The 24,305-nt window shown below is 38.6% G+C and overlaps 1 protein-coding gene and 1 long non-coding RNA gene across 2 annotated transcripts; both read left to right on the top strand.

The window, feature by feature from the left end:
• Nucleotides 1-8,900: 8,900 nt before the first annotated feature.
• LOC107802870 (beta-amylase) lies at nucleotides 8,901-12,920 on the top strand. The gene is made up of 8 exons (XM_016626447.2): nucleotides 8,901-9,335; nucleotides 10,543-10,608; nucleotides 10,707-11,105; nucleotides 11,206-11,370; nucleotides 11,479-11,742; nucleotides 11,847-12,056; nucleotides 12,164-12,403; nucleotides 12,514-12,920. The coding sequence occupies exons 1-8, from the start codon at nucleotides 9,135-9,137 to the stop codon at nucleotides 12,703-12,705; spliced, it is 1,737 nt and encodes a 578-aa protein (XP_016481933.1). The 5' UTR covers nucleotides 8,901-9,134; the 3' UTR covers nucleotides 12,706-12,920.
• Nucleotides 12,921-20,061: 7,141 nt separating this feature from the next.
• On the top strand, nucleotides 20,062-23,871 carry LOC142164782 (uncharacterized). The gene is made up of 2 exons (XR_012695807.1): nucleotides 20,062-20,616; nucleotides 23,620-23,871. It is a non-coding gene; the product is annotated as an uncharacterized LOC142164782 (long non-coding RNA).
• Nucleotides 23,872-24,305: the final 434 nt, after the last annotated feature.

Genomic DNA, 24,305 nt, shown 5'->3' with positions numbered 1-24,305 from the left:
ATTTAAGCCTGTTTCCACAGCAGAGTAAAAGTAAGAAATTGTAAAGTAAAATTTTCTCTAAGGCATGAAATATTTGGAAAGGAAAAAAAATACTTTTTTCAATAGATTATACATGCGTACATGTTTGTCTTTAAGGCTCGAGTAATCTACATGCGCACAGTTCATTTGACTATTTGGCCCTTACAAAGTTTAACCTATCGAGACCCTGTTGACACGAAGTACCTTCCTTGTAACAAAGTTGACATCCGAGGGTGATACCCCCTAGTATTCGAAGTTGATTGTAAAGAAGCCTTGGATACTGTCGAGTTGCTCTAAGTTAGCACGAACAATGGTTGCCTCATTAAAAACCTCACTGGAAAAACCCATTTGGGATAAAAACCGGTCTAAGGGAAAAAGATTGCAACGCGTGCTTTCAGACCTCAGGACTTTGTGATGAAGGATCCTTCTATATCATCGGTCGAACACCTGCAATCGGTTAGTATACAATATAAATGAAAATGGAAAAGGTCGTACCTTAGTAGTAATATCGTTTGAGGAGTCATATGTTCCAATTGTTTGGTAATTGCTCGCCGTCCATCGTGCCAAGTATGTAGGATCCTTTTCCGACGATATCGAGGACCTAATAAGGTCCTTCCCAGTTCGGGCCAAGTTTTCCCCCATTTGGATCCCGAGTATTAATGGTGACCTTTCTAAAAGAAAACTCTCCAGTTTTAAAGTGTCGAAGATTCGATCTTCGGTTGTAATACCTCTCGATTCACTGTTTCTGCGTGGCCATTCGAACGAGGGTGACTTCTCGCCTTTCATCTAGCAATTCGAGGCTCGTATTCATAACCCCGTGGTTTGACTCTTCCATTGCATAAAGAAACCTGAAGCTAGGTTCCCCAACTTTGACCGAGACCAGAGCTTCGGCACCGTATACTAAAGTGAACGGTGTTGCCCCCGTACTGGATTTCGACGTTGTTCTATATGCCCAAAGGAACTCGGGCAATACTTCTCTCCATTGTCCTTTGGCTTCGTTCAATCTTTTCTTCAGATTTTGGATGCTAGTCTTGTTTGTCGATTCGGCATGTCCGTTCCCACTAGGATGATATGGTGTTGACAGGATCCTTTCTATTTTGTGATATTCGAAAAACTTCATCACTTTGCTACCGACGAATTGCTTTCCATTGTCGCATTCGATCTCGGCAGGCATTCCGAATCGACATATAATGTGATCTCAGATGAAGCCTATAACTTTTTTTTCTTTGACTTTCTCAAAGGCATGTGCTTCAACCCGCTTAGAAAAATAGTCAGTCATAAACAAAATGAATTTAGCTTTACCTGGGGCCGATGATAGAGGGTCGACGATATCTATCCCCATTTCATGAATGGCCATGGGGATAAGACTAGTGAAATTGCTCTTCGAGCTGGTGGATCATTGACGCATACCTTTGACATTTGTCGCATTTTCGAACGAATTATTTAGTGTCTTTTTCCATATCGACCCAATAGTATCCTTCTCTAATGACTTTGTGAACCAATGACTCGAAACCGGAATGGTTTTCGCAAGTGCCCTCGTGAATTTCTCATAGAACGTAATTGATGTCTCCTGGTCCCAAACATTTTTCTAACGGTCCATAGAACGTTCTCTTGTTCCATCCTTGGCCAAAGTGAACCGTGCGGACTTAGTGTGTAGGGTCCTTGATTCTTTAGGATCCGATGGAAGCTTCCCGTTCTTTAGGTATTCGATGTACTCATTCCTCCAATAATAGGTTAGACTTGTGGAGTTTATCTCAGCGTGTCCTGCTTCGATTACTGACCTCGAAAGTTTTACAACATTCCCCGAGCTAAGTTCATCATCTTCGATCGATGACCCTAAATTTGCAAGGGCATTGGCCTCGCTATTTTGTTCTCGAGGTACGTGTTGTTGGGTCCATTCTTTAAATCGATGTAGAGACACCTACAATTTGTCCAAGTATCTCTGCATTCGATCTTCTTGAACCTCGAAAGTTCTATTGACTTGATTTACCACAAGTTGGGAGTCGCACTTGGCCTCGATGACCTCCGTTCCCTAGCTCTTAGGTAACTGGAGACATGCAATCATGGCCTCATACTCGGCTTCATTGTTAGTTAATTTAGAAGTTTTCATAGACTGTCTAATCGTATTACCTATGGGTGGCTTCAAAATGATGCCTAGCCCGGACCCCTTCACATTCGGAGCGTCGTCCGTGAAGAGGGTCCACACCCCTGATGATGTACCTGATTTTAATAATAGTTCCTTTTAAACCTCGGGTATGAGGGTTGGCATGAACTAGGCCAGAAAGTCTGCTAAGATTTGAGAATTGATGGTTGTTCGAGGTTGATACTCGATATCGTACCTACTGATCTCGATGGCCCATTTGGCCAATAGGCCCGAGAGTTTGGGTTTGTGCAAAATGTTACAGGGGTAGGTGGTTACAACACAAATTGGGTTACATTGCAAATATGGTTTTAATTTCCTAAAGGCGCTTATTAGAGCAAGCGCTAATTTTTCTAGGTGTGGGTACGGGGTCTCAGCTTCACCTAAGGTCCAGCTAACATAATAGACAGGAAATTGTGGTACCTTGCTCTTATGGAACTAAGACCCCACTTACCGCTATCTCCTAGACCGCTAAGTACAAGTAAAGTTGTTTGTCCGCCTTTGGGGTGTGAAGCAATGGCGGGCTCGACAAGTATCGTTTGAGATCCTCTAAAGCCTATTAACATTCCGGGGTCCATGCAAAATTGCTCTTTTTCTGATGTAGTGAGAAGAACTGGTGGATCCTATTTGAGGACCTCGAAATAAATCGACTCAGGGAGGCTATGTGTCCTGTTAACCTTTGTACAGCCTTGACATTGTCAACAACTATGATGTCTTCGTTTGCCTTAATTTTATCGGGGTTGATTTCAATCCCCTGATTTGATACCATAAAGCCAAGGAACTTGCCCGAGCCGACCCCGAACTCACATTTCTTCGGGTTAAGCTTCATGTTATACTTTCTTAGTATATCGAAGGTCTCCTGCAAATGTCTCAAATGGTCCTCTGCTCGCAGGGACTTAGCTAGCATATCATCAATAAAAACCTCAATTGATTTACCTATTTGTTCTTCAAACATTCGATTTACTAGGTGTTGATAAGTAGCACCAGCATTTTTTAGTCCAAACGACATTACATTATAGCAATAGGTGCAGTACTTAGTGATGAACGAAGTCTTTTCCTAATCCTCCGGGTTCATCCGTATTTGATTGTACCCGGAGTAGGCATCGAGAAAACTAAGTATCTCGTGGCCGGTCGTGGCATCGAACATGCGACCGATATTCGGCAAAGGAAAAGAATCTTTAGGGCATGCCTTGTTTACATCCTTATAGTCTATGCATATTCTAAGTTTGTTTCCATTTTTAGGAACTACAACTACGTTTGCTAACCATTCGGGATATTTTACCTCCCGAATGGATCCTATATTGAGAAGTTTTATTACCTCGTCCCTAATGAATGCATGTTTTACCTCGAACTAAGGTTTTATCTTTTGCTTCACCAGGCGGAACTTCGGATCCAAGCTTAGTCGATGCGTAGTGATCTCCGATGGAATTCCTGTCATATCTAGGTGAGACCAAGTAAAAAAATACATGTTATTTAAAAGGAATTGAACGAGTTTTTTCCTGAGCTCGACAATTAACCCTATGCCCAGGTATACCATTCGATCGAGCTGATGCTCGATCAGTATGACTTGTTCTAGCTCTTCGGCCGCTGACTTCATCGCATCGGAATCATTGGGGATTACGAAGGTTCGGGGTATCATATAATCATCTTCCTCGAAAGTTTCCTTCTCCTCCGATCGGGCCGAGGCTGGCGACTTTGGTTGCTATTTGGCTTCTTGTTTTCCCTTCGGTTCTGATCCCTTTGTTGCTGATAGCGCCGATACCGGTATTACCTCTTCGATTGCAAACATTTATTTGGCGGCGGTTTGTTCACCGTACACCGTTTTGATTCCTTCTGATGTTGGGAATTTCAAGACTTGGTGAAGCGTTGAGGGCATTGCTCTCATATTATGAATCCAAGGCCTTCCGAGCAGCGCGTTGTACCTCATGTCGCCTTCGATCACATGGAAATTTGTTTCGTGGATAGTCCCGACCACATTTACTTATAGAATGATTTCCCATTTGGTGGTTTCACTGGCCATGTTGAAGTTGTTAAGTACCCGAGCTGCGGGCACGATTTGATCTTGGAGGCCAAGTTGCTCTACGACCCTTGATCAAATAATATTTGCCGAGTTACCTAGATCAATCAACACACGTTTAACTTGAATTTTATTTATAAGGATAGATATTACCAGTGCATCATTGTGAGGTTGTTCGATCCCTTCTTCGTCCTCATCGTTGAAAGACAAGGTTTCTTCTGGTAAGTAGTCCCGAGTTCGATCCTCCTCGTGATTGTCAGTTTGGTGCATTTGAATACCGGTCCTTGAAGGATATCGATCCCACCAACGATCATGTGAATTACGTGTTGTGGCCCTTCATTTCGTTCTGCCTGTTCGAATCTCTAATTTTGAAGTGGTTCTTGGCCCGATCACTTAAGAATTCTCGAAGGTGACCCTCGTTGAATAGATGGGTTACCTCCTCTCTCAAACTGTCTACACTCTTCAGTTCTATGATCATGGGTACCATGGTATTTGCACATTTGATTAAGGTTCCTTTTAGTTGGATCGATCTGTAAGGGTCTGAGCCATCTAGTATCCTTAATCCGACCAATGGCTGATACAATACCTGATGTATCGATGCTGAAGTTGTATTCTGACATTCGAGGTACCTCTTTGGACCCGACATCCCTATCGAAACCACTTTTTCTCATAAGCCCCAGGGAACTCTGTCCTCGATCATTCCTTCTATCATTCCATATGGGGTTGCGTCCAGGCCCGTTATTTCTCTGCTATCCACTGTATGGCTGGTATCTATCTTTATTTGATCGTGGTTCCCGATCGACGTCCCTGTCCATGAGCCTGTTGGAATAAATAGAACCAATTGCAGTTCCCAATTGATCATCTTCGACCCTAATCTTCGACAGATATCGATTGTGTACATCAGCCCAAGTGACAGCTAAATATTCGATCAAATTTTGCTTCAACTGTTGTGAGGCTATGGAGCTCTGAGCGTTGAGACCTTGTGTAAAAGATTGAACATCCCAGTCGTTGGTGACTGGAGGCAAATCCACTCTCTCCGTTTGGAACCGAGATACGAATTCCCTGAGCATCTCGTTATCCTTCTGTCTTACCTTGAGTTTGATTTCCTTGTTGCAACTTCAATGGCTCTGGTGTGGGCTTTCACAAAAGAATCTACGAGCATAGCAAATGAATCAATAGAGTTGGGTGGTAAGTTATGATACCATATCATGGCACCCTTTGATAACGTTTCTCCAAATTTCCTCAATAGAACGGATTCAATCTCATCATCTTCTAAGTCATTCCCCTTTATTGCGCATATGTAAGAAGTGACATGCTCGTTAGGGTCGGTGGTCCCATTGTATTTGGGGAGTTTTGGCATACAGAATTTCTTAAGAATGGGCTTCGAATCTGCACTTGGAGGGAAATGCTTCTACATGAACTTCTTCGAATCCAAACACTTTAGAACCGGGGTTTCCCTGGTACTTGGTCAACATGTGAGTTGTATGTTTCTACGTTTTTGTGATTAGCCTCGATTTTCTTTTCATATGTTTCGTTCCATTTAGTGAGCTCCTCGGGCATCTTCAAAATGGAGGGGTCAGTCCCCAATTCATTGGCGTTTGATTTCTCCGGTACAGGTTTGATTCTATGAACAACTTCTTGTGATATTTCGAGCTCAATTCTGCTTGGCGCTCGATTCTGATTTTGGAGTTGCGCTATCGCAGCTTGTTGAGTCTGCAACATTTTGAATATCATTCAAAGACTAATTTTGCCTTTTTCACCGCCATGTGCATTCTGATTGGCTGCGCAGGCATCTCTACGGACACTGTTTCTATGGTCGACGCCCAGATTTGCTTTAGGGTGACATGCGAACTGACATCGATGGGGTTTGCGATCCGTACTCCCTTGTGATCAGCCTAAGGCACTTCGATCCCTAGGGCGGCTACATTATCATTTTCTCCATGAAAACCGAGGTCGTTATCGGTATGAGTGGGTACTGCTTGCGAGTTGGACATGTTAATCCTGAAATCAAAGACACGCACAAGAACAAGCATAAAGTAGTGTGTGTTACAAGAATTAATACCAGGCAATCACTATTATCCTTAGCCCCACGGTGGGCGCCAAACTGTTTAAAATTGGATAACAACTAAACTTATATTGGTTTATGGATATGTGATTTCACCTAATACCAATTGATAAATGCAAAGAGTAATAATAAAAATTAATAATAATATAAAGCAAAGCGGTGTTTGAACAGAATTCAACCCTCGAGCTTGAATACCCTCGAGCTAGTTTGTGCAAGAACAGTTAAAATATAACAAGCTGATGAACATGAATATGAGCTAAAGAGAAAGTCGTTATATTGCTTTGTGTATACGATCAAAATCAGGGAAGGCCGATTTAAGGCTTCTATGGTGTTTCAAGCCCGATCTCGATGGGCTCGAAGCATAATCTAAGACTCGTCCCCAAAGCACTCGCCTCGAGAGGGTATATCGAAGACTCATCACAGCGTACCTCGAGGCAGCATGAAAATCGACGATCGTCATGGAAAGGCGGGAAATTCCCGAGGGCACGTGATTAGAACTGACAGAGTCTGCGAGAAATAGTACAAATCAGTTCTAGGCCATTATATAGCTGTACCAATAGCATTTCCTCGTCATTATTAGACATGTAATATGTTGGGATTCCCCTCTCTTATATAAAGGGGACCCTTGTCATTTTGTAACGGAGGAAGATGGAATACAATAGAACATTATCTTTTTTCTTGCCTAAACATGCTCAACAATTACTCTACAGATCTATTGCTTGTTCATTTATTGTTCACTTATTGTTCTTCATTTATTTCTCATTATTAACCGCAAAAGGCTATCTTCGAGGTCTTCGATATCATTATTTCTTCATGTTCATTGCGAACTGCCCTAACTAGACCTCGAGGCCCCCCTGTTCCAGCCAGCTCGAGGCCCAGTCTTGCGACAATATTGGTTTGCATATCTTATTCTCTTTACTTACACTTAGCATTTATTGCCTAACAACTAGTATTGAAATAAATTACATATTTTTAGACCCACAAAATCAAATATAATGTTAATACCATTTTCAAGGTAAACACTTTGATATCTCAGAGTGTAAGGTTCTAACAAAATAATTAGGACCCTCTTTATAAAGTAGAGGAATTCTATCTATGGTACAATTCTAATTACGGAAGTAAATCCTATGATTAGCCTAAACAACCGCCTTTAATTTGATCCGTTCCGAGATTTCCGCCACGATCTTCGACCAGTCACGGATATCTCGCTTTTCTGTTATTGCGCTGTACTCGAAGTCTGCCCTGTTTGGTCTCAATCGCTATCAGCCTCGATCTCGACAGGCACCTCGATTCTCGAACTCGGTACCTTGTCCTCGTGTTTCGATCTGATCCACCACAACGCTGACCCTCGATGCAACTCTGTAGTCTCGATCAAATAATAAAATCGGGTAGGCCCGGTTTTAACCATATACAACATTACTCGTTTTCGACCCGCCCGCTTGCCACCTCTAGCCTCAAATTGGAGGTTCATCAAGTTTGGGAGACTAGTAATTTTTTAAAAAGTGATCATATTGAAGGAGTTATGGATAATATGGATATCTATATTATCTGTCGGTTAACCCGTTTTTATCCGTATTAAATATGGGTCGGGTTAGATAATTTATCCGTTTTTCGCATTACTCGTTTTCAACGTGCTTATATTCGATCCGACCTGCTCGTTTGTCACCCCTGAGTGCAACTAACCCCTTAAATATACATGTATTGGCATAATACTTTGAATTTTTTCAGTGTATTTGATGCAGAGTTGTATGTATAGCTTGAGTTTGAGTCAATTGAGTACATGTGCATTTATTGCTTCTATGCTGGTTTTGCTGATAACGTTGGCATGTGTCGTTAAAAGACAGGCAATGGTCTAATGGAGCACAACAAGGCCCAAGGCAGGGCGAAGTTGGAAACGATTTAACCTAACATTAGTTTTATAGGTCGAGTCAAACAATTGATTTGATATACTTTCTCAAATATAAATGGCAAAAAATAATAAACACAATGAATAAGGAAATCAAATGTAAAGCAAAGGGACAAAAGATTCTTATTGATCAAGATCTCCTTTCTCGTGTCCTGATCTACTTGATCCGTGAGAAATACAGGGACGTAGTTAGAGAATGGGAGAATGAATTTGTTAGATGGGCTATAATGTGATGGAAGAAGGGATTTAAACAGTAAAGCTATCTGTAATCATTTTCCTAATAGTTCGCCCGTTATTCCCATTAGTTGTGTTTTTCTCACATTTTATGCTAAGAATTTGTAACTGCTCGATGATTTATACCAAAGAATCGGAATTGACCGATTCTTTTCGAGAGGTCTTCTATGTTGATCGGTACTAACAATTACAATACAAATAATATCCATACTAAATAACTCTCGACTAACCTCGGACTCAACTTTTTTTTGTAATCTTCTAATATTCTTGACACGTATCGAGATTCAGTTTATTACAAAAATCTACTTACGATATTTTCTTTTTCAGGTAAACAATTTATTAGAAATTTATTGATTTTCAATAAAGCGCTCCCACTCGTTCACTTGCATTCATGTGAACGTGATTGGTGCAAAAGCTGAAAAAAGTTCACAAGGAAAACGACAGAAAGCTAAGAGAACATGATTTGATGCAAGAGATATACGTACATGAAACTCTACGCGACTACCGTTGGTTCGTTTTCGATATTCTTGTCTTCGACTATAAGTACTAGTGATATTATCTAGAAAATTCCATTTCTCCAAAATCAAATTTTAGGATCCACATATGAAAAATCATTGCACGCCACAAAAATTTCTAAATTTCTTAAAGGATTTGATGAATATCTTTACTCTAGATATTTTTAACGTTTCTTTTTGACAATGCTATAAATTAATTTTTGTTTAGCCAGAAAGAGGATGAAATTAGTTGATATTAGATGAATATCAACATGGCAAGCATTGGACCTTCAAAATTAGGTGTTATGCCGGAGGTAATGGGATTTTCACACCAAGAACTGTCCCTTGTCATGTTTAAGAAATTCAAGCTGGCTAGAAAACAACTTCTTCAACAAAATCTGACATTTACTAATCGTCGAAAGACTGGAATTGCTCAAGCCATAGCTCCAGAAGCAACCAAGGTAAAAAAAAAAAAAAAAAAAATCTCTCTGTGCTTTCCTCCTTTAATTAAGGAATGTGAGTAGCTCCAATTTGGAGTATTTTGTCTAGTAGAGGTGATACTGCACTTTGAATGATTTTTTGGCACTAGTAGTCTGTCCAGTGGCCAAGGGAAGGGAGCCTTAACGTTAAAGTTGTTTTCGGTGGGCTATGCAAGAGTGTTTAAAGTTTATTTTTTTTAATCAATAACAAGTAATATTTCATATTATAAGTAGATAATTGGTGTTCAGTTGACCACCCTTGGGCCAACATAGATTTGCCCCTGGTCTCTGACCTATAGGTCACAGGTTCGAGTCATTGGTGCTTGTATCAGGGTAGGCTGCCTACATCACACCCTCTTAGAGTGCGGCCTTTTCTCGAACCCTGCATAAAAGCGGGATGCTTCGTGTACCGGGCTGCTTTTTTTTTAGTAGTCTGTCCAATGGTGAAATCAAGATTTTCGCTGAAGGTATTTAAGATTTTATATATATATTGAACACATTACTTTTTTTTTCGGTGAAGAGTGTTCCAGTGACGACCCTTCAGTCTAGTGGCTCCGCCATGGAGTCTGTCTACCTGTATTATAATATGTGACTCTGGTAGTTTTATAAGACAATGATACTCTTGCATGGCAGATACAGTAGCAGTTTTTGTTAATTTGGGAGACATTTTATCAATAGTAACACGCTTTCCTTGAATGGTGGCTCAGCTGGTTAAAGTCAGTCCAATTATAAATTTCTGTTTCTGTCATTGTCATGGAGTCTGCAGTTATACTTTTCTTATCTAATCTTTACCAGAAGTAAATCCTGAATGATTGCAATTCCTTGAAATCCATAGTGAGCAATTAGATATTTCGATTTTCGACTAGGCTAGATCTTCTGCTAGTCTAAGATTGTGCAACTTCTGAAAGATATCTAATGAGGTAGAGAGAGAAAAAGTGGATACAACAACTATTACGCCTCAGTCCAAACAATAAGCTTAGATCGGCTATATGAATCGTGACTGACCATGTTCCCGATTAAGTTCATTAGGCAGGAATACTCATCGCTATATACTACGACTAGGTTAAGAGAAACAAATATGCATGAAGTTGGAAAATGGAATGGAGATAGAATACCAAGCTGCATCCTCTACTTGTCTTTTCCCAAGAATTCAACTGAAAAACTACTGTTGGTTCCTTTTGTTATGCAGGCAACGGGTGCAACATCTAGCAGTGTCCCTTTAGCCAACTATGTGCCTGTTTATGTAATGCTTCCAGTAAGTCATAGACCTTGTCATTGGGCTTGAAACTACATTGATGGCAAATGCTAGTTTTAACATTTTCAATTTTCTTCTTTTCCGCTGGTGATGAACAGTTAGATGTTATTTCACTAGACAATGTTTTTCGGAACCAAGATAAGTGTGAGAAGCAGTTCAAGGAGCTGAGAGCAGCCGGAGTTGATGGGATCATGGTGGATGTCTGGTGGGGAATCGTAGAGGCCAATGGCCCCAGGCAATATGATTGGTCTGCCTACAGGAACTTGTTCCAACTTGTTCAAAAGACTGGCCTCAAAATTCAAGCTATTATGTCGTTCCACCAATGTGGTGGCAATATTGGCGATGATGTTTACATACCTATACCAAAATGGGTACTCACAATCGGAGAAAACAACCCAGATATTTTCTATACTAATCGGGCTGGTACCAGGAATAAAGAATGCCTCTCACTTGCTGTTGATAACCAACCTCTGTTTGAAAGTCGGACTGCTGTCCAGGTACTTCTCAGGAGGATCAATCCAATTCTTGCCCTCGGATCCCAACAGACATGTATTGTCTTTGTGATTAGACTCTTCTTAAAATTTCTGATGCATTTAGATGTACAGTGACTACATGAGGAGCTTCAGAGAGAACATGTCTGATTTCTTGGAAGCTGGAAGCATAGTAGACATTGAGGTAGGACTTGGCCCTGCTGGTGAGCTAAGATATCCCGCATATACTCAGTCTCAGGGATGGAAATTCCCTGGCATTGGAGAATTTCAGGTTAGACTTGGTTCAAGCTGCTATAGGAAATCCTTATGCTACTTAATCAACCACTTCGTGACTCAAGATTCTTAGTTCTTTATTCATTTTCATAATCAAATGTTGCAGTGCTACGACAAGCATATGAGAACAGATTTCAAGGAGGCAGTGACAAAGGCAGGCTACCGGCAGTGGGATCTTCCTGATGATGCAGGAACATATAATGATATACCTGTCAAAACAGGATTCTTTGGACCAAACGGAACGTACCTTACAGAGAAAGGGAAGTTCTTCTTGACTTGGTACTCTAGCAAGCTACTGCTTCATGGAGATCAGATCCTTGATGAAGCAAACAAGGCTTTCCTGGGATGCAAAGTGAAGCTATCAGCTAAAGCAAGTCTTAATCCATCAAAAAATTCTTTGATCGTGACATTACTGACCTCTTTTGACAGCACAAGCTAAGAGAATTTTCCCTTCTGTCGATTTTGCTCATGCAGGTTGCTGGAATTCACTGGTGGTACAAAGATGCCAGCCATGCTGCAGAGCTAACATCAGGATATTATAATTTGGACAATCGAGAAGGGTATCGACCGATAGCGAGGATGTTGTCAAGGCACCATGGTACCTTGAATTTCACTTGTCTTGAGATGAGGAATTCAGAACAGCCAGCTTATGCGAAGTCTGGCCCTCAAGAGCTAGTTCAACAGGTTAGATTAGAAAGAGAGCCGAACGTCCTTGTTTGCCAATTTTCTGTCCAGTGTAGATCTTGGACAAACTAAGACTTAACCTTTACGCTTTACCTGATTATGTACAGGTTTTGAGTGTTGGCTGGAAAGAGAACATTGATGTAGCAGGTGAGAATGCACTTTCAAGATATGACGGCTATGCCTACAACCAAATCCTTCTCAATGCTAGGCCAAATGGTATCAACAAAAGTGGTCCACCAAAACTAAAGATGGCCGGGCTGACTTACCTTCGATTATCAGAAAAACTCCTCCAAAAAAGGAACTTCAATACCTTTAAAACATTTGTCAAGAAAATGCATGCCGATCTGGTAAGTAGCCTTCTAACTAAGTTTTTTCTGAGTAAATTGGTATGAGGGGTGGGAGTTGGTGTTTTAGAAAAGTTTGAGTTTCTAATTCTTTTGATTGCTGTCTTTTACAGGATTACTGTCCAGAATATGAAAAACCAGCTCCACTGGGCAGATCAAAAATGGAGATTTCAATGGATGAACTTGTAGCAGCAACCCAACGAACAAAACCATTCCCATGGGATGAACAGACAGATGCAAGAATTGGCGGTATATTGGCTGAATACTGGGATAGGCTGCTTAACACGTTCTTTCTCTCCAACTGACACCTACTTAGCCATGAAAGACTCATTATTATTGAGATGTCTGAAATTCACATGCAGGGGAAGTCACATTTTGCGTCTGCATTTATATGTAAATTCCAATGTAAAGATATGTAGGAGACTTTTATGTCTATATCACTATTTGTACTTCACATTAAAACTCAGAAAGAACAAAACTCATACACGCTGGTATGAAAATCTATACGTCTGTCTTATATTTATATAAGGATGAAATTATCCTTTATCTCATGTCAGATAAGTGTAGTAATGTTGAAAAAACAACAACAGCAAGCCAGTGTAATTAGATCCATTCCATGGATGACAGAAACCACCTCACATACCTTCTAAAAAAAGGCCATTCCTGCAACACAGCACTCCTAGAAACCAAACTTTCTCTAGCGCGTCATGGAAAGGACAATGTGCACGAACTTCGTGATCATATCTAAAATATAATATAATAATTTGATTGGTACATGGAAGAAATTGGTGCTACAACTCAATGAACTTGATGAGTTTCGGTTGCATGTTTATGAAAATGCCAAGTTATATAAAGAAAAGACCAAGAGGTGGCATGACAAGCACATCCAACATCGTAAGTTTGAGCCAGGTTAAGAAGTTCTCTTGTTTAATTCAAGGCTAAAGCTTTTTCCTAGAAAGCTAAAGTCCCGTTGGGCAGGCCCTTTCGTTGTGATAAATGTGACTCCTCATGGAACAGTTGAATTGCGGGACATAAATTCAAGTGGTACATTCTTGGTGAATGGGCAGCGAGTCGAGTCAATATCTCGTCAGTACTAGTCAAGTAAATGAACCCCTGGCCTCAAAGTATACCTCATAACAATTTATCTCCACAGCATATGACGATCCTTTCACAATCGAGGTTTTAATTTACCTACTAAAATATCACATGACTCTATCCAAGATTATGACTGCTTTCTTCGAAATAATTCATATGCATTTTTTCATTAGACTTCTTTTAGTTTTTAGAGTAAGGATTTCCTGCCTACATGGTAGACATTATAAGACATATAACAATAACAAACCCATCATATTCCCACAACTGGAGTTTAGGAGGATAGTGTATATGCAGACATTATCTCTATCTTCAACCTGCGCGGTAGACATAAGTAATAAATAAAAGAATATTAAAGATTTAGAGTTATTGAATCACTCTTATGATTGGCTCACCATTATGGTAGCATTTAGCCCTATCTTGACAATATTGTTATACTGATCAACTGAACTTGCAAGGCTGAGATTTGAGTTTGATCAGGAGACAGGCCTTGTAAACTTAACAAGTTATTGTGTACTTTCCCCATTAAGACTCCATTCTCTCTTCATTACTAGATATACAATAACACTAGTAGGTAATAACTGAGCTAAACCATTCCTCTCTTGAGGTATATCTTTTTCTTTTTTTTCTTTTGGGAAAGAAAGCCGGACTACATGGTCCCTAGATCCTACTTGTAGAAGTATACTGGGTTTGTTGTTGTTGCTGTAGAGTCGGACTACATGGCAGAAAAAAAGATGGAAATGTTTGTTCTGTTTTGACACGAACCGCATGTGGTTACCCCCACCATTTAATTTTTTTGTTTAAGACCAAAAGTGACCCAAAAACTACAAACTTTAAAAACCCTTCATGTTTAATGTGGAATTTTGAGGATTAAGATAGTGAAAATACAAAATTAAGGGGCTTTTTGGATCATTCCATAAAATTATTAAGCAACTCACTACCAACAAATCTTTGTATGAGCATACCTTGCTTTCTCAATTTTCTTAAACAATTACATTAAGAGGAATGCTGGTATGATACTTATTTTTTTGTTTTCGTTCCTTTTCTTTTAAAGAATAGAAGATAGAAGATCCGAATTTTTGAGGGTCATTCTAGCTACATAAGATAAATAACTTCAATTGAGAAATCTTGCACCAAAAATGGTGCAAGATGAAATTGTAAATCATTGGTTGCGCCAATCTCCAAAATTATATAATCATTAATCATTATGATATTAAGCGTCGGAATACGTTTTTTTCGTGAATTTCAAAATTGAAATATGCACCCAATAGTGTGGTCTAGTGATCAATAAAGTGAATTGAGAACATAAAGTTGCATGTTCAAATCCAATGGAGATAAAAATACTACGTAATTTCTTCTCATCTGTTCAAGTCTTGATGGATAGAGTTATCTAATACTTGTTGCTGGTGGGATGTAGCAGCTATCCCGTAGAATTAGTTGAGCGCAAACTGGACTGGACAAAAAAGAAAAAAAATTGAAATGTAAATTCTTATAATTGCAACTACATGAAATTTATAGCAGGTTTGGCCAAAGTTCTCCAAAGGCCAAAAGTACTTTTCTCTCCCAACTTATAGTATTTGGCCAAAAATACTTTTTGAGAAGAAGCAGAAGCAGTTTTTGAAAAACAGAAAAAGTAGTTTCTCCCTAGAAGCAGACGCAGAAGCAATTTTGACTTTTTTTCTTACCAAAAATACCCTTAACAAAATATAGTATATATCAAAACAACCTTACTATTGGGACCTAATACTTAGGAATTAATGTATAAGTATTTTTTCTTATTTTTAGGATAACTTTCTAATATATATAGTGACTTGAAAAGCAAATATTTTATTTATTGAATAATTTTTTAATATATTTAAATCATCTTAAAAGAAGTAAAGTACTTTTTAATTTTATTTTTATATTGTACTTAAATAAAATAAAAATATTTAATTATTGTCTTTAATAATTAATTTTTAAGATTATTTATTTACTTATTGTAACAACTAAATTTTGTTCCTGAAAAATAATAAGCAAGACAAGAAATATAGCGATAGTTATTATATTCAATTTCAAGTGATGGGGTTACAATCTCTAAAATATCTCTAAATCTAAAGAGATGTAGTCCTCTGATTCTTCTCCTCACGGACGATGGTTCAAGAGCTTGAGAGCTTGATCTTGAACTTGACGGATTTTAGATTTGTAGTCACAAACTATTTGAAAGGCGTCACGAACCAGGATTTGGTGTTGGGTTATTACGAACGGAAGATTTGAAGTTGTCTGTCTGCCTATGATTTGAGTTCGCCTTTGGAATTTGACCACAGACGATGATTGCAGATATTTATGGAGACCTTGATGCTACTCTTTTAGAGCTTTTTTAGCCTTTCCTTCTACTTACTTGCTTGTGTCTTAGCCTTCCCCCTTGACCCCTTTATATAGGTGTGGGGTGAAGTATTCTCCAAGAAATCCCTAGTGGATCATTGGGCTTGAGGCTTATGGACCAGTCCATTTGATAGAAGACCAACTGACGGGCTAGTCCAATAATACATTGGACTTTTATTTAAATCAATTTATTTTAGATTTAAATAATCAACCTGATTATACTAGCCCATAGTATCATTTGGACTAATATGTATTTACTATATGATAAAATCCAAATTACTTGTGGATTCAAATTTAATAAAATTTTAATTGTCTACAAATGCCCCCTGCTTCAAAGCTTGTCGAGGTGTAGGCTTATCGTAACTTGAAGACATGATTTGAAGTAACCGTTGTGGAGCCAACGAACATTGTTAAGTGTGACCTGGCATAATGAAGAAAGTCTTAATCCAAATAGAATGGACGATATAGCTTTGCCTTTTTCTTTTCTTTTTTTAATTTCGAAGATAAGTTAATGACTTTTTCACGGCATGCAAGAACCTAGTAGAAGAATTACTCCTCGAATGGTTCATCTTAATTACCCATTAATGTACCAAATGTTCCTTATTTGGAATCCTTTTTTTTTAACAAGCTGATTGTCTCCGGGCGACAAACCAATTTGATGGCTAAGTATAAGCTCATTATACGTAGATAATGACTTTAATTACAAATGAGCTCAGAGGAAACATTAATTGCTTCTTTTGGATTAATGCAAAAACTTTCCATAATTTGCCCAAATTGTTCTTACAATGAAGCTTATTCCTATTTTGAAGAGGAGTTGGAGATTTCCTTAAGTATCCTTGCATTTTGAAAAATAGGAATTGGAGCTTTCCCTAAGCCTTTTGGTCGTCACAAATCCTATATGAGACCCTCTTTTACTTCTTTTATGGCATTAATTCATTCCATGTAGAATGGCTTGCCAATTCAAAAAAGAATCGTACCATATTCCAAAGGAGAGGCCTTTCATATTTTCTTTTTTTCCTTTTACCATAAAAGACTTTCAAGTAAACTAGGAATTGTCTTTTCTTTTAAGGAATTTCTTTTTCACCAAGCCGAAGAGCCAACTCAATATTCTATATAAGGAGCATACCATGCAGTCATGCTTACCGCCTATTCTTGAAATTCCTTAAGTCTTCGCTAGCTTCCTTTGAAGGTCTTACTGGTGTTTGACTCAAAAGATATTAAAATCTTTTTGAACAAATCAATCAAAGATGAAGAGGTAAATCTTAGCTGAATATAATAACTTCTAGAATGAATAACAGATAAAGAGAAGACGGTCCTTAAGTTTCTTTTCACACAAGAATCATAATCTCTCTCAAAATACCCCTCCCCCTGTTACAAGGTTATTGTTCCCCTTTTATACTAAGAGAGAAACTCTTCTAAATTGTAAAAGACAAAATACAAGGAATATTCCTAATGTCCCCTAATGGGCTTACACTATTACAAGGGTCGTACAATTTCTTCTTTGCCTTAAGGTCGTCTCCCTCGGGATGCCAACTCAAAGAGACCCTGTCGTTTGTCGTACTTGTCATTGGTCGTGGTTGGTCAAATTTGGACCCATACAGTTAGTCCCTCCTCTTGTGGGGGTTGCAATCGGGTACGTCCTCGATGAGCGGACTTCATGCGTTCTTATGGAGAAATTTGATCCGTTGAAACGTTACGACGTGGCCAACGAGGGACGGTCAGCAGTTCGGCAAGACATCGAGTGATACACTTTACCAGGAAATGATGTCAGCTTTACGTTTGTCATCATCACGTAGGTTTTCGAGGCAGGAATTGACGGGTTGATGCTGCGATTCTTGCGCTGCTTTGTGACCTTCCGCCTCGATTCTGGCGCCACCCAACCCTATAAATAGGTGAAGGGTTTGATTTTTCTAAAAACTTTGGCCATTTCACTCTTGATAACTTCTTTCACTCTTCCTAATTTGCTCTCATATCCTTCTGTTTCTTCTTACGTTCTTCGTTCGAAGCTTCTTCTTCCTTCTTCCTTTTGTGTTAACATTCCTTTAAACGATATTATGTCGAGGTCTCGTCGTTCTCGTGAAGAGGTTCCTGAATCCACCCCGTTATCCATGGTGCCCCCTTCTGGTGGCGAAGATACAGTGGTAGAAGAGGGTGACAACTTTCCTACGGTGGAGGAGTTACTACAGAGGCATCCCTTATCCCGAAGTAAATTACTCAAAGATCCCCCTTCTACTATGGACCCCGTATTTTCTGAGACAGAGCAAGTTCATATTGATGCTCTTCGTATAAAATATGGCATTCCCGCTTATATAGAAATGGTTTTGGCAGGGAGGGATTACGTGGATGTCCACAGACCTGGGTACTGCACTTTCTATGAGTACCCTTTATGATCAGTTATACTCTTCCTCTCTTCCCCTTAGCGGAAGAATTCTGTAGGTTCTACCAAGTTTGTCCAGCACAACTGTCGCCCTATACGTTCAAGGTACTTCTGCTGCTGACCAAGTATGCAGAGTTGGCGGAGTGTAACGTTTCTGTCCACCACCTTTTGCACTTGTTCACGCCCGGCTTCCACAGGGGTACCATGGTGCATTTGAGGCTTCGTGGCACGAAAGGGCTGGTGGTCGGAACAAATGACCGGGCAAGCCGCAAGTTTTTGCACAAGTACTTCTACGTCAAAACCGAACATGTTGTTTCTGATTCCGCCAGGTTCCCGGAGCGATGTAATGAGACTCATGAGTGTCACCGCTCGCTTTATTATTCCTTAATCTGTATTCATTTTAAAGTTTGTTTGTTTCCTATTCGCAGCTCTGGGACGTCCGCCTCGTCTTATTGTGGATATCAAGGGTTGGGTGGACTATCTGTTGCCTCATGCAGCACAGACTCGTGATTGGTCCATCTTCGTGAAGCGTTACGGCCCTAGAGTCTCTTCTGGTAAATACTTTCCTTACCACTTCGTTGACTGTATGACCTTGTTTATTAATATGACCTTTCATGACGACAGGTCGTGGAGCTTCCAGGCGGAGGGCGCCAGTCCCTGCATTTTGATAGGCCGTTGTTGTCGCAGATGCGCAATTTGTTTTGAGTGAGTCTGTTCAAGAGGTCCATCCTCAACCTATTCAATTAGAAGGTCCCTCTCGAGTCGTGGTCGTGAGGGAGGAGGCTTCTTCAGTGCCGGCTTCACATCTTTTGGACGAGTCCTCTAACGGGGACGAACCGTTATCGAGAAAAAGAAGAAGGATAGAGCTTGGGAAGGGCGTGGGCGTGGATGCTGACAGAAGCGGGACATCATAGACGGCACTATGCCCACTTTTATGGCTGATGCCATCTTGTCGGGGAGGTCTCCCCAAGTGGAAGGAGCTTACCCAGGAGTCGGCTCGGTGCGCTCAGCTGAGGGCGGTACATCATCCAATGTTGGAGGTTTCCGTGTTGAGGGTGACGGCTCAGGCTCAGATGTCGACCCAAAGGATGTCAATGAGTTTGTGGGTCGCCATACTCATGTGGAGATCAGAACGGAAGGATCTGATCGTCACATAGTCGTTCCGGGGGACTACAACTTGCTGCTGAACTGCGAGTAAGTGGCGTCTGCTCTAGCTCCTCTATGTGTTGCCCCTGAGAACGAGGTACTTAGGGCGATGAGCGACGTGGAGTTGTCTCAGAAGGTCGCCGGTGTGAGCACCCAACTTTTGCCCTACATGAAAATAACTCCTAAAAATATACCAAAAATAATTTTAATTGATTTTTAGGATTTTTTCTTTATTTAGTTGCAGTTCATGCATTTTTAATATTTTAAAATCATAAACAAATGTCACGTTTTAATTTCATGTCATCTTAGGCTCAGTTTGCATATAGGAATTAATTTTATTAAGCAAAATAAATCACAAAAATAGTTATTTTTTACATATTTAGCTTTTAGTCTTTAGAAATTAGTATTTTTCTTTAGTTTTAAGTTAATTAGTCATTTTAATGTTAAAGCATAAATAACGAATTTTAATTTCTAAAAAATAGATTGATTTAGGATTTTTAATTAATTTAATTAGGATTTTAAAATTAAAGAAAAGGAAAATGGGAAAAGAAATTGATTTAGTCTTGGTGTATTGGGCTAACCCAAAGAACAAATACAGTGGCCCAAATTTTGTTCCGCCCAAGCCAGCCCAAGTCAAATAACGAGCCGACCCAAATCCCCCCTACTTAAGACCCCATTCCTAATAACCTAGCGGAGGAGATCCGATACACGAAAAAAGACCTAAGGGAAATTGAGAGGACCTGCTCCTTCAGAGAAACGGCGCAACCCCCAATCCATTCTTCTACTCCATTTTCTCATCTTCAATGGATATTAGAAGCCCATATAAAGAGATCCCTTACCCTTGAATCCAGCGCCCTTCAATCCCCTCATTCTTATGCCTCATCTCATACACACGCAATAGAGAGAGAGAGAGCAGACTTACTCTTTTCCATTTCTTTTCTCTGCATTCTCATCCACCTTTTTTTTAATTTCGTTTGCATGTTGGTCTTCATACACTAGAAATTAAAAGAAGAATGGAGATTCAAATCTGAAATATTTTGTACTCAGAAACAGTTCAAAAATTGAAGTTGATCTTTCTGGGTGTTAAGTTGATTTTAACTGTCTGTTGCAAGCTTAAAAGTTGTTGTTCTTGAGGTCGCTGCTCTTCTGTTATTGCTAAGGAAATGACTGAGCTCAAATTGTAGCAGCTATTTTCGGCTTTGCTAAGAAATTTGTTCATGTTGCATTGTTTAATTAAGAGGTAAATTCGAAAAACTCTTGTATTTTGCTATATTTATTGATGATTGGACTCTTCTTTTCTACTTGAGATCTGTCTAAATGTTGATTTTGTGTTTGTTTGCATATTGAATGATTTGGGGTAGTTTATTGGTGGGGAAATTTTATGTATCTGGGAATCAAAAATAAAGTTGACATAGATTCTTTCTTCTTCTCTTTGATGTATTGTATTAATATTTTGTTCTAAACTAAAAAGGGCACAAAGAGATATGAAATCAGAAAATGTTTACGTTGAAAGCCCGTTCTTTCTCTTTTCTTTTTCTATTTCTATTGTGGTGTTGATTAGGAGTATGATAAGAGCTTTAGTTTAAAACGGACCCAACGATCTAGAACTGGGATAAATTTATTAAAAGAGGGATAAATATTCATGGAAGTGGGTCTTATTGGGTTTAAAATAAGAAGTGACTTGTATGTTTTCGGGACATACTTGATTCTTTTTAGTTTATTGGAATGCAAATCTATTTGAATCTGACTACCAGTTAGTGAAGTTTGGATTAATTCCGATTGAGATATGGAGTTCAGTGTTTTAGCTTAATGGTCTGCTTAATGTATTCTTCACTGGTCTCTCTTATCTTTTTCAGCATGAAACTTGATTGAACTATTAGGCTCATTTGTGCTGTTTCGGTTTTATAATCTGTGGTCATGAGCATTATGTTGAAATCATGGATCGAGTTTTTAATTAACCTGAAGCATTTAGTATTATAAAATCTTCATTAATCAAGTTTCATGATAGTTTTGTACCAATTTTGGAGCCATTTGAATCACTTGGGGAATATTAAGACTGAATTGGTCTTCATTTGGGTTAACTATTCAACTCATTCTATAGTCAAACATCAAATTTCTCATCATCTCATCAACCAGTAGTTTTCTCATTAAGGGGCAAGCACTATACAGTAGATATAATTAGCAAAGTAATACATTTCCATGTTGCTTTGCTGGAGGATTCTATATTCATTATACTTGTGCTTTTGTTGAGACATGAAGCTTTTAAATAAATTTTTGTCATAATTTTCGGTGAGGGAACTTTATCAGAAATGGGTTGAAGATTTTCAATTTGAGTGAAACTCAAAAGACGTATAAGCTAGTGGTAGTGCATCTGTTCAATTTAATAATTTTGAAATTGTCTAGCAAAAATAATTGTCTTTTGTTTCTTTACCACTGTTTGACATAGGCTTAGCTAGTATGTAATTGAATAAGTTTAAGAGTCACAAATATTTTCCATATCTCAAATTAGTTAGGAATAAATAATTCATGAACATCATAGTTTGTTTTAGGCGCGATTAATAAAGAAATCATCGTGACTATGGGCACGGTTCCCATGGCATGGTCACGATACATAAATCTCAATCCGGGTGTGCATTTCATGTGACCCGGTTCTCATTTCCAACAAGGTTAAATAGAACATGTCGTTAATGCGAGTGCATTTCATGTAGCGTGGCTTACGATGTGTTTTAAATAACCTTGAAATTTCCTGAAATATTAAAAGCGACTAAAAGGTTAAAAAATGCACATAGATTTAAAAGTGTTTAAAATCAGATAATTAAGCCAATAATAATAGTTGAGCGACCGTGCTAGAACCACGGAACCCGGAAATGCCTAACACCTTCTCCCGGATTAACAGAATTCCTTACCCGGATTTCTGTATTCGCGGACTGTAAAACAGAGTCAATCTTTCCTCGATTCGGGATTCAAAACCGGTGACTTGGGACACCATAAAATATCCCAAGTGGTGACTCTGATTTTTAATTAAATAATCTCGTTTCGATTGTCACTTAAATTGGAAAAAAACTCCCTTATACCTTTCTGGGGTAGGAAAAAGGAGGTGTGACAGCTCTGGCGACTCTGTTGGGGACAAGAACCCAGAATCTCTGATTCAGGGTTCAAGAATTCGAGCTTAGAATATCTGTTATAGTTGGCTTATTTATTATCTGGTTTTATTTGCATGTTTGGACCTAATGTGCTAAATGTTTCTTTTTACTGCTTTGATATTGTTGAACTGTATATAAATTGTTGCGAAACCTTCTTCTCTTTGAGTCTTCTAAATCATCTGGGAAGTGTGCGCTTCGTGTGACTTCTCTTCTGTTAGAGTCATATCCCAATTTTAGAATGAGGTTCGGACAAGTTGTAAAGCCAGTGAAGCTTCTGTATTTCTGGTACGCTGCCTCCCTCGGCTCGAGCTGTCCGCTCGGGTACACAAGTCTAGAACAACATACTCAGGTTTTGAACTTAGAATAACTTAGCCTCATGTCGGATCCCTAGTAGGAACGTTTGTTTACATCACTTGCATCTGACTTTGGGGACTCAACATAGGGGTTGGGTCCGACTAGGATAGGTGTGCCCAAACAATAAAAGACCATCCTGATGCATCCTATGTGCTACATGTTGCAATTTTCAAGTGTAAAAAGGTCATTTGACGGACCAATGGTAGCTGAGGGCAAATGAAAAAAAGAAAAAAAGGAAAAAAAAGAGAGGGTGAAGTGTGAAAATAAAGCAAGTAGGGCACAATTATGTTTTCTGTCACATTTTTGTTAAGAAAAAGACCAAAAGAAAAACATAAAAAATTCAAAAAGATTTTGCACTTTTTCATCATTTTCCGAAAATCAAAAATCAAAAAAAAAGAATGGGAAAAAAAATCCAAAAATAGTTTACATGTTTCATTATTTTTCAAAAAAAGACAAAAAAATTTATTTTCTCTAAATTAGTTATTTTTTTAATTCTTGCATGTATCCAATCTGCCCGAACTACGCATACCTGATTCTCGTCTTTCGGGGCGTGATACGTAGGCAACCCACATAGGGTCCGATCTTCCTAGTGAGTTTAGGTTCTTGGCTTCGCGGGGTCTTAGCCAAATCTTGCATTTTTAGCCACATAGATTAATTTTAGAAAAATAGTCACAACCATGTCTTGCATGTTTGTAGCAGAGAATATTATTGTCTTACATAGTGTTGGTTTGAATTTTTTCATATAGGTGTGGATCTGCTTACTGGAGTTTGAGCATGACAGATACCACAGGACCATCCAGTCAGGATCGCTTATTCAGGAGTTTCTTAAGAAGATTTTTGTTTTTATTTTTTATGCTTTGAGTCTGTTTTTCTTTTTGTGTCGTCTTTTACCTTCTAGTTTTGTACAGTAATATTGAGCTTTTGTTATTGTACTTTCTATTTTGTATTTGAAAAAGCGTGTTATAACTTAAAAATCCAAAAAAAGAGATTTTGCGTTTTATATTTCTGTTAGAAGTTTTCTTTAGAATACTAATTCTAGAAATGAAAAAAAAATTCTTTTGAGGTGGATTTTCTTTTAGAAAAATAATATCTAGAACTCAAAATAAAAATAATTTTTATATTTCCTTTAGTATATTAGGACTAAAAATTCAAAAAAAAAGGAATTTTCTTTTAGTACCCCTTTAAAAAATTTCTTTAAGATATTAATTCCAAAAATTCGAAAAGATTTTCTTTTGAGGTTCTTCTTTGGGAAATTACTGAAAAATGGATTAAAAAATTTTCTTTTTATTTTTACTAGAACTTTGGGACATTGTACATAGAAGAAAAGAAAAAATACTTTATCTTTTGTTTATCATTAGAATTTCTCCTTTAGGTAATCAAAAATAAAAATTCAAAAACATTTTTTTTATCTTTTTCATTTTTTGGTTCGAAA

The sequence above is a fragment of the Nicotiana tabacum genome, chromosome 10 (genome assembly GCF_000715075.1).
Source record: "Nicotiana tabacum cultivar K326 chromosome 10, ASM71507v2, whole genome shotgun sequence".
NCBI classification, from domain to species: domain Eukaryota; kingdom Viridiplantae; phylum Streptophyta; class Magnoliopsida; order Solanales; family Solanaceae; genus Nicotiana; species Nicotiana tabacum.
This window is presented reverse-complemented; position numbering and strand designations above follow the sequence as displayed.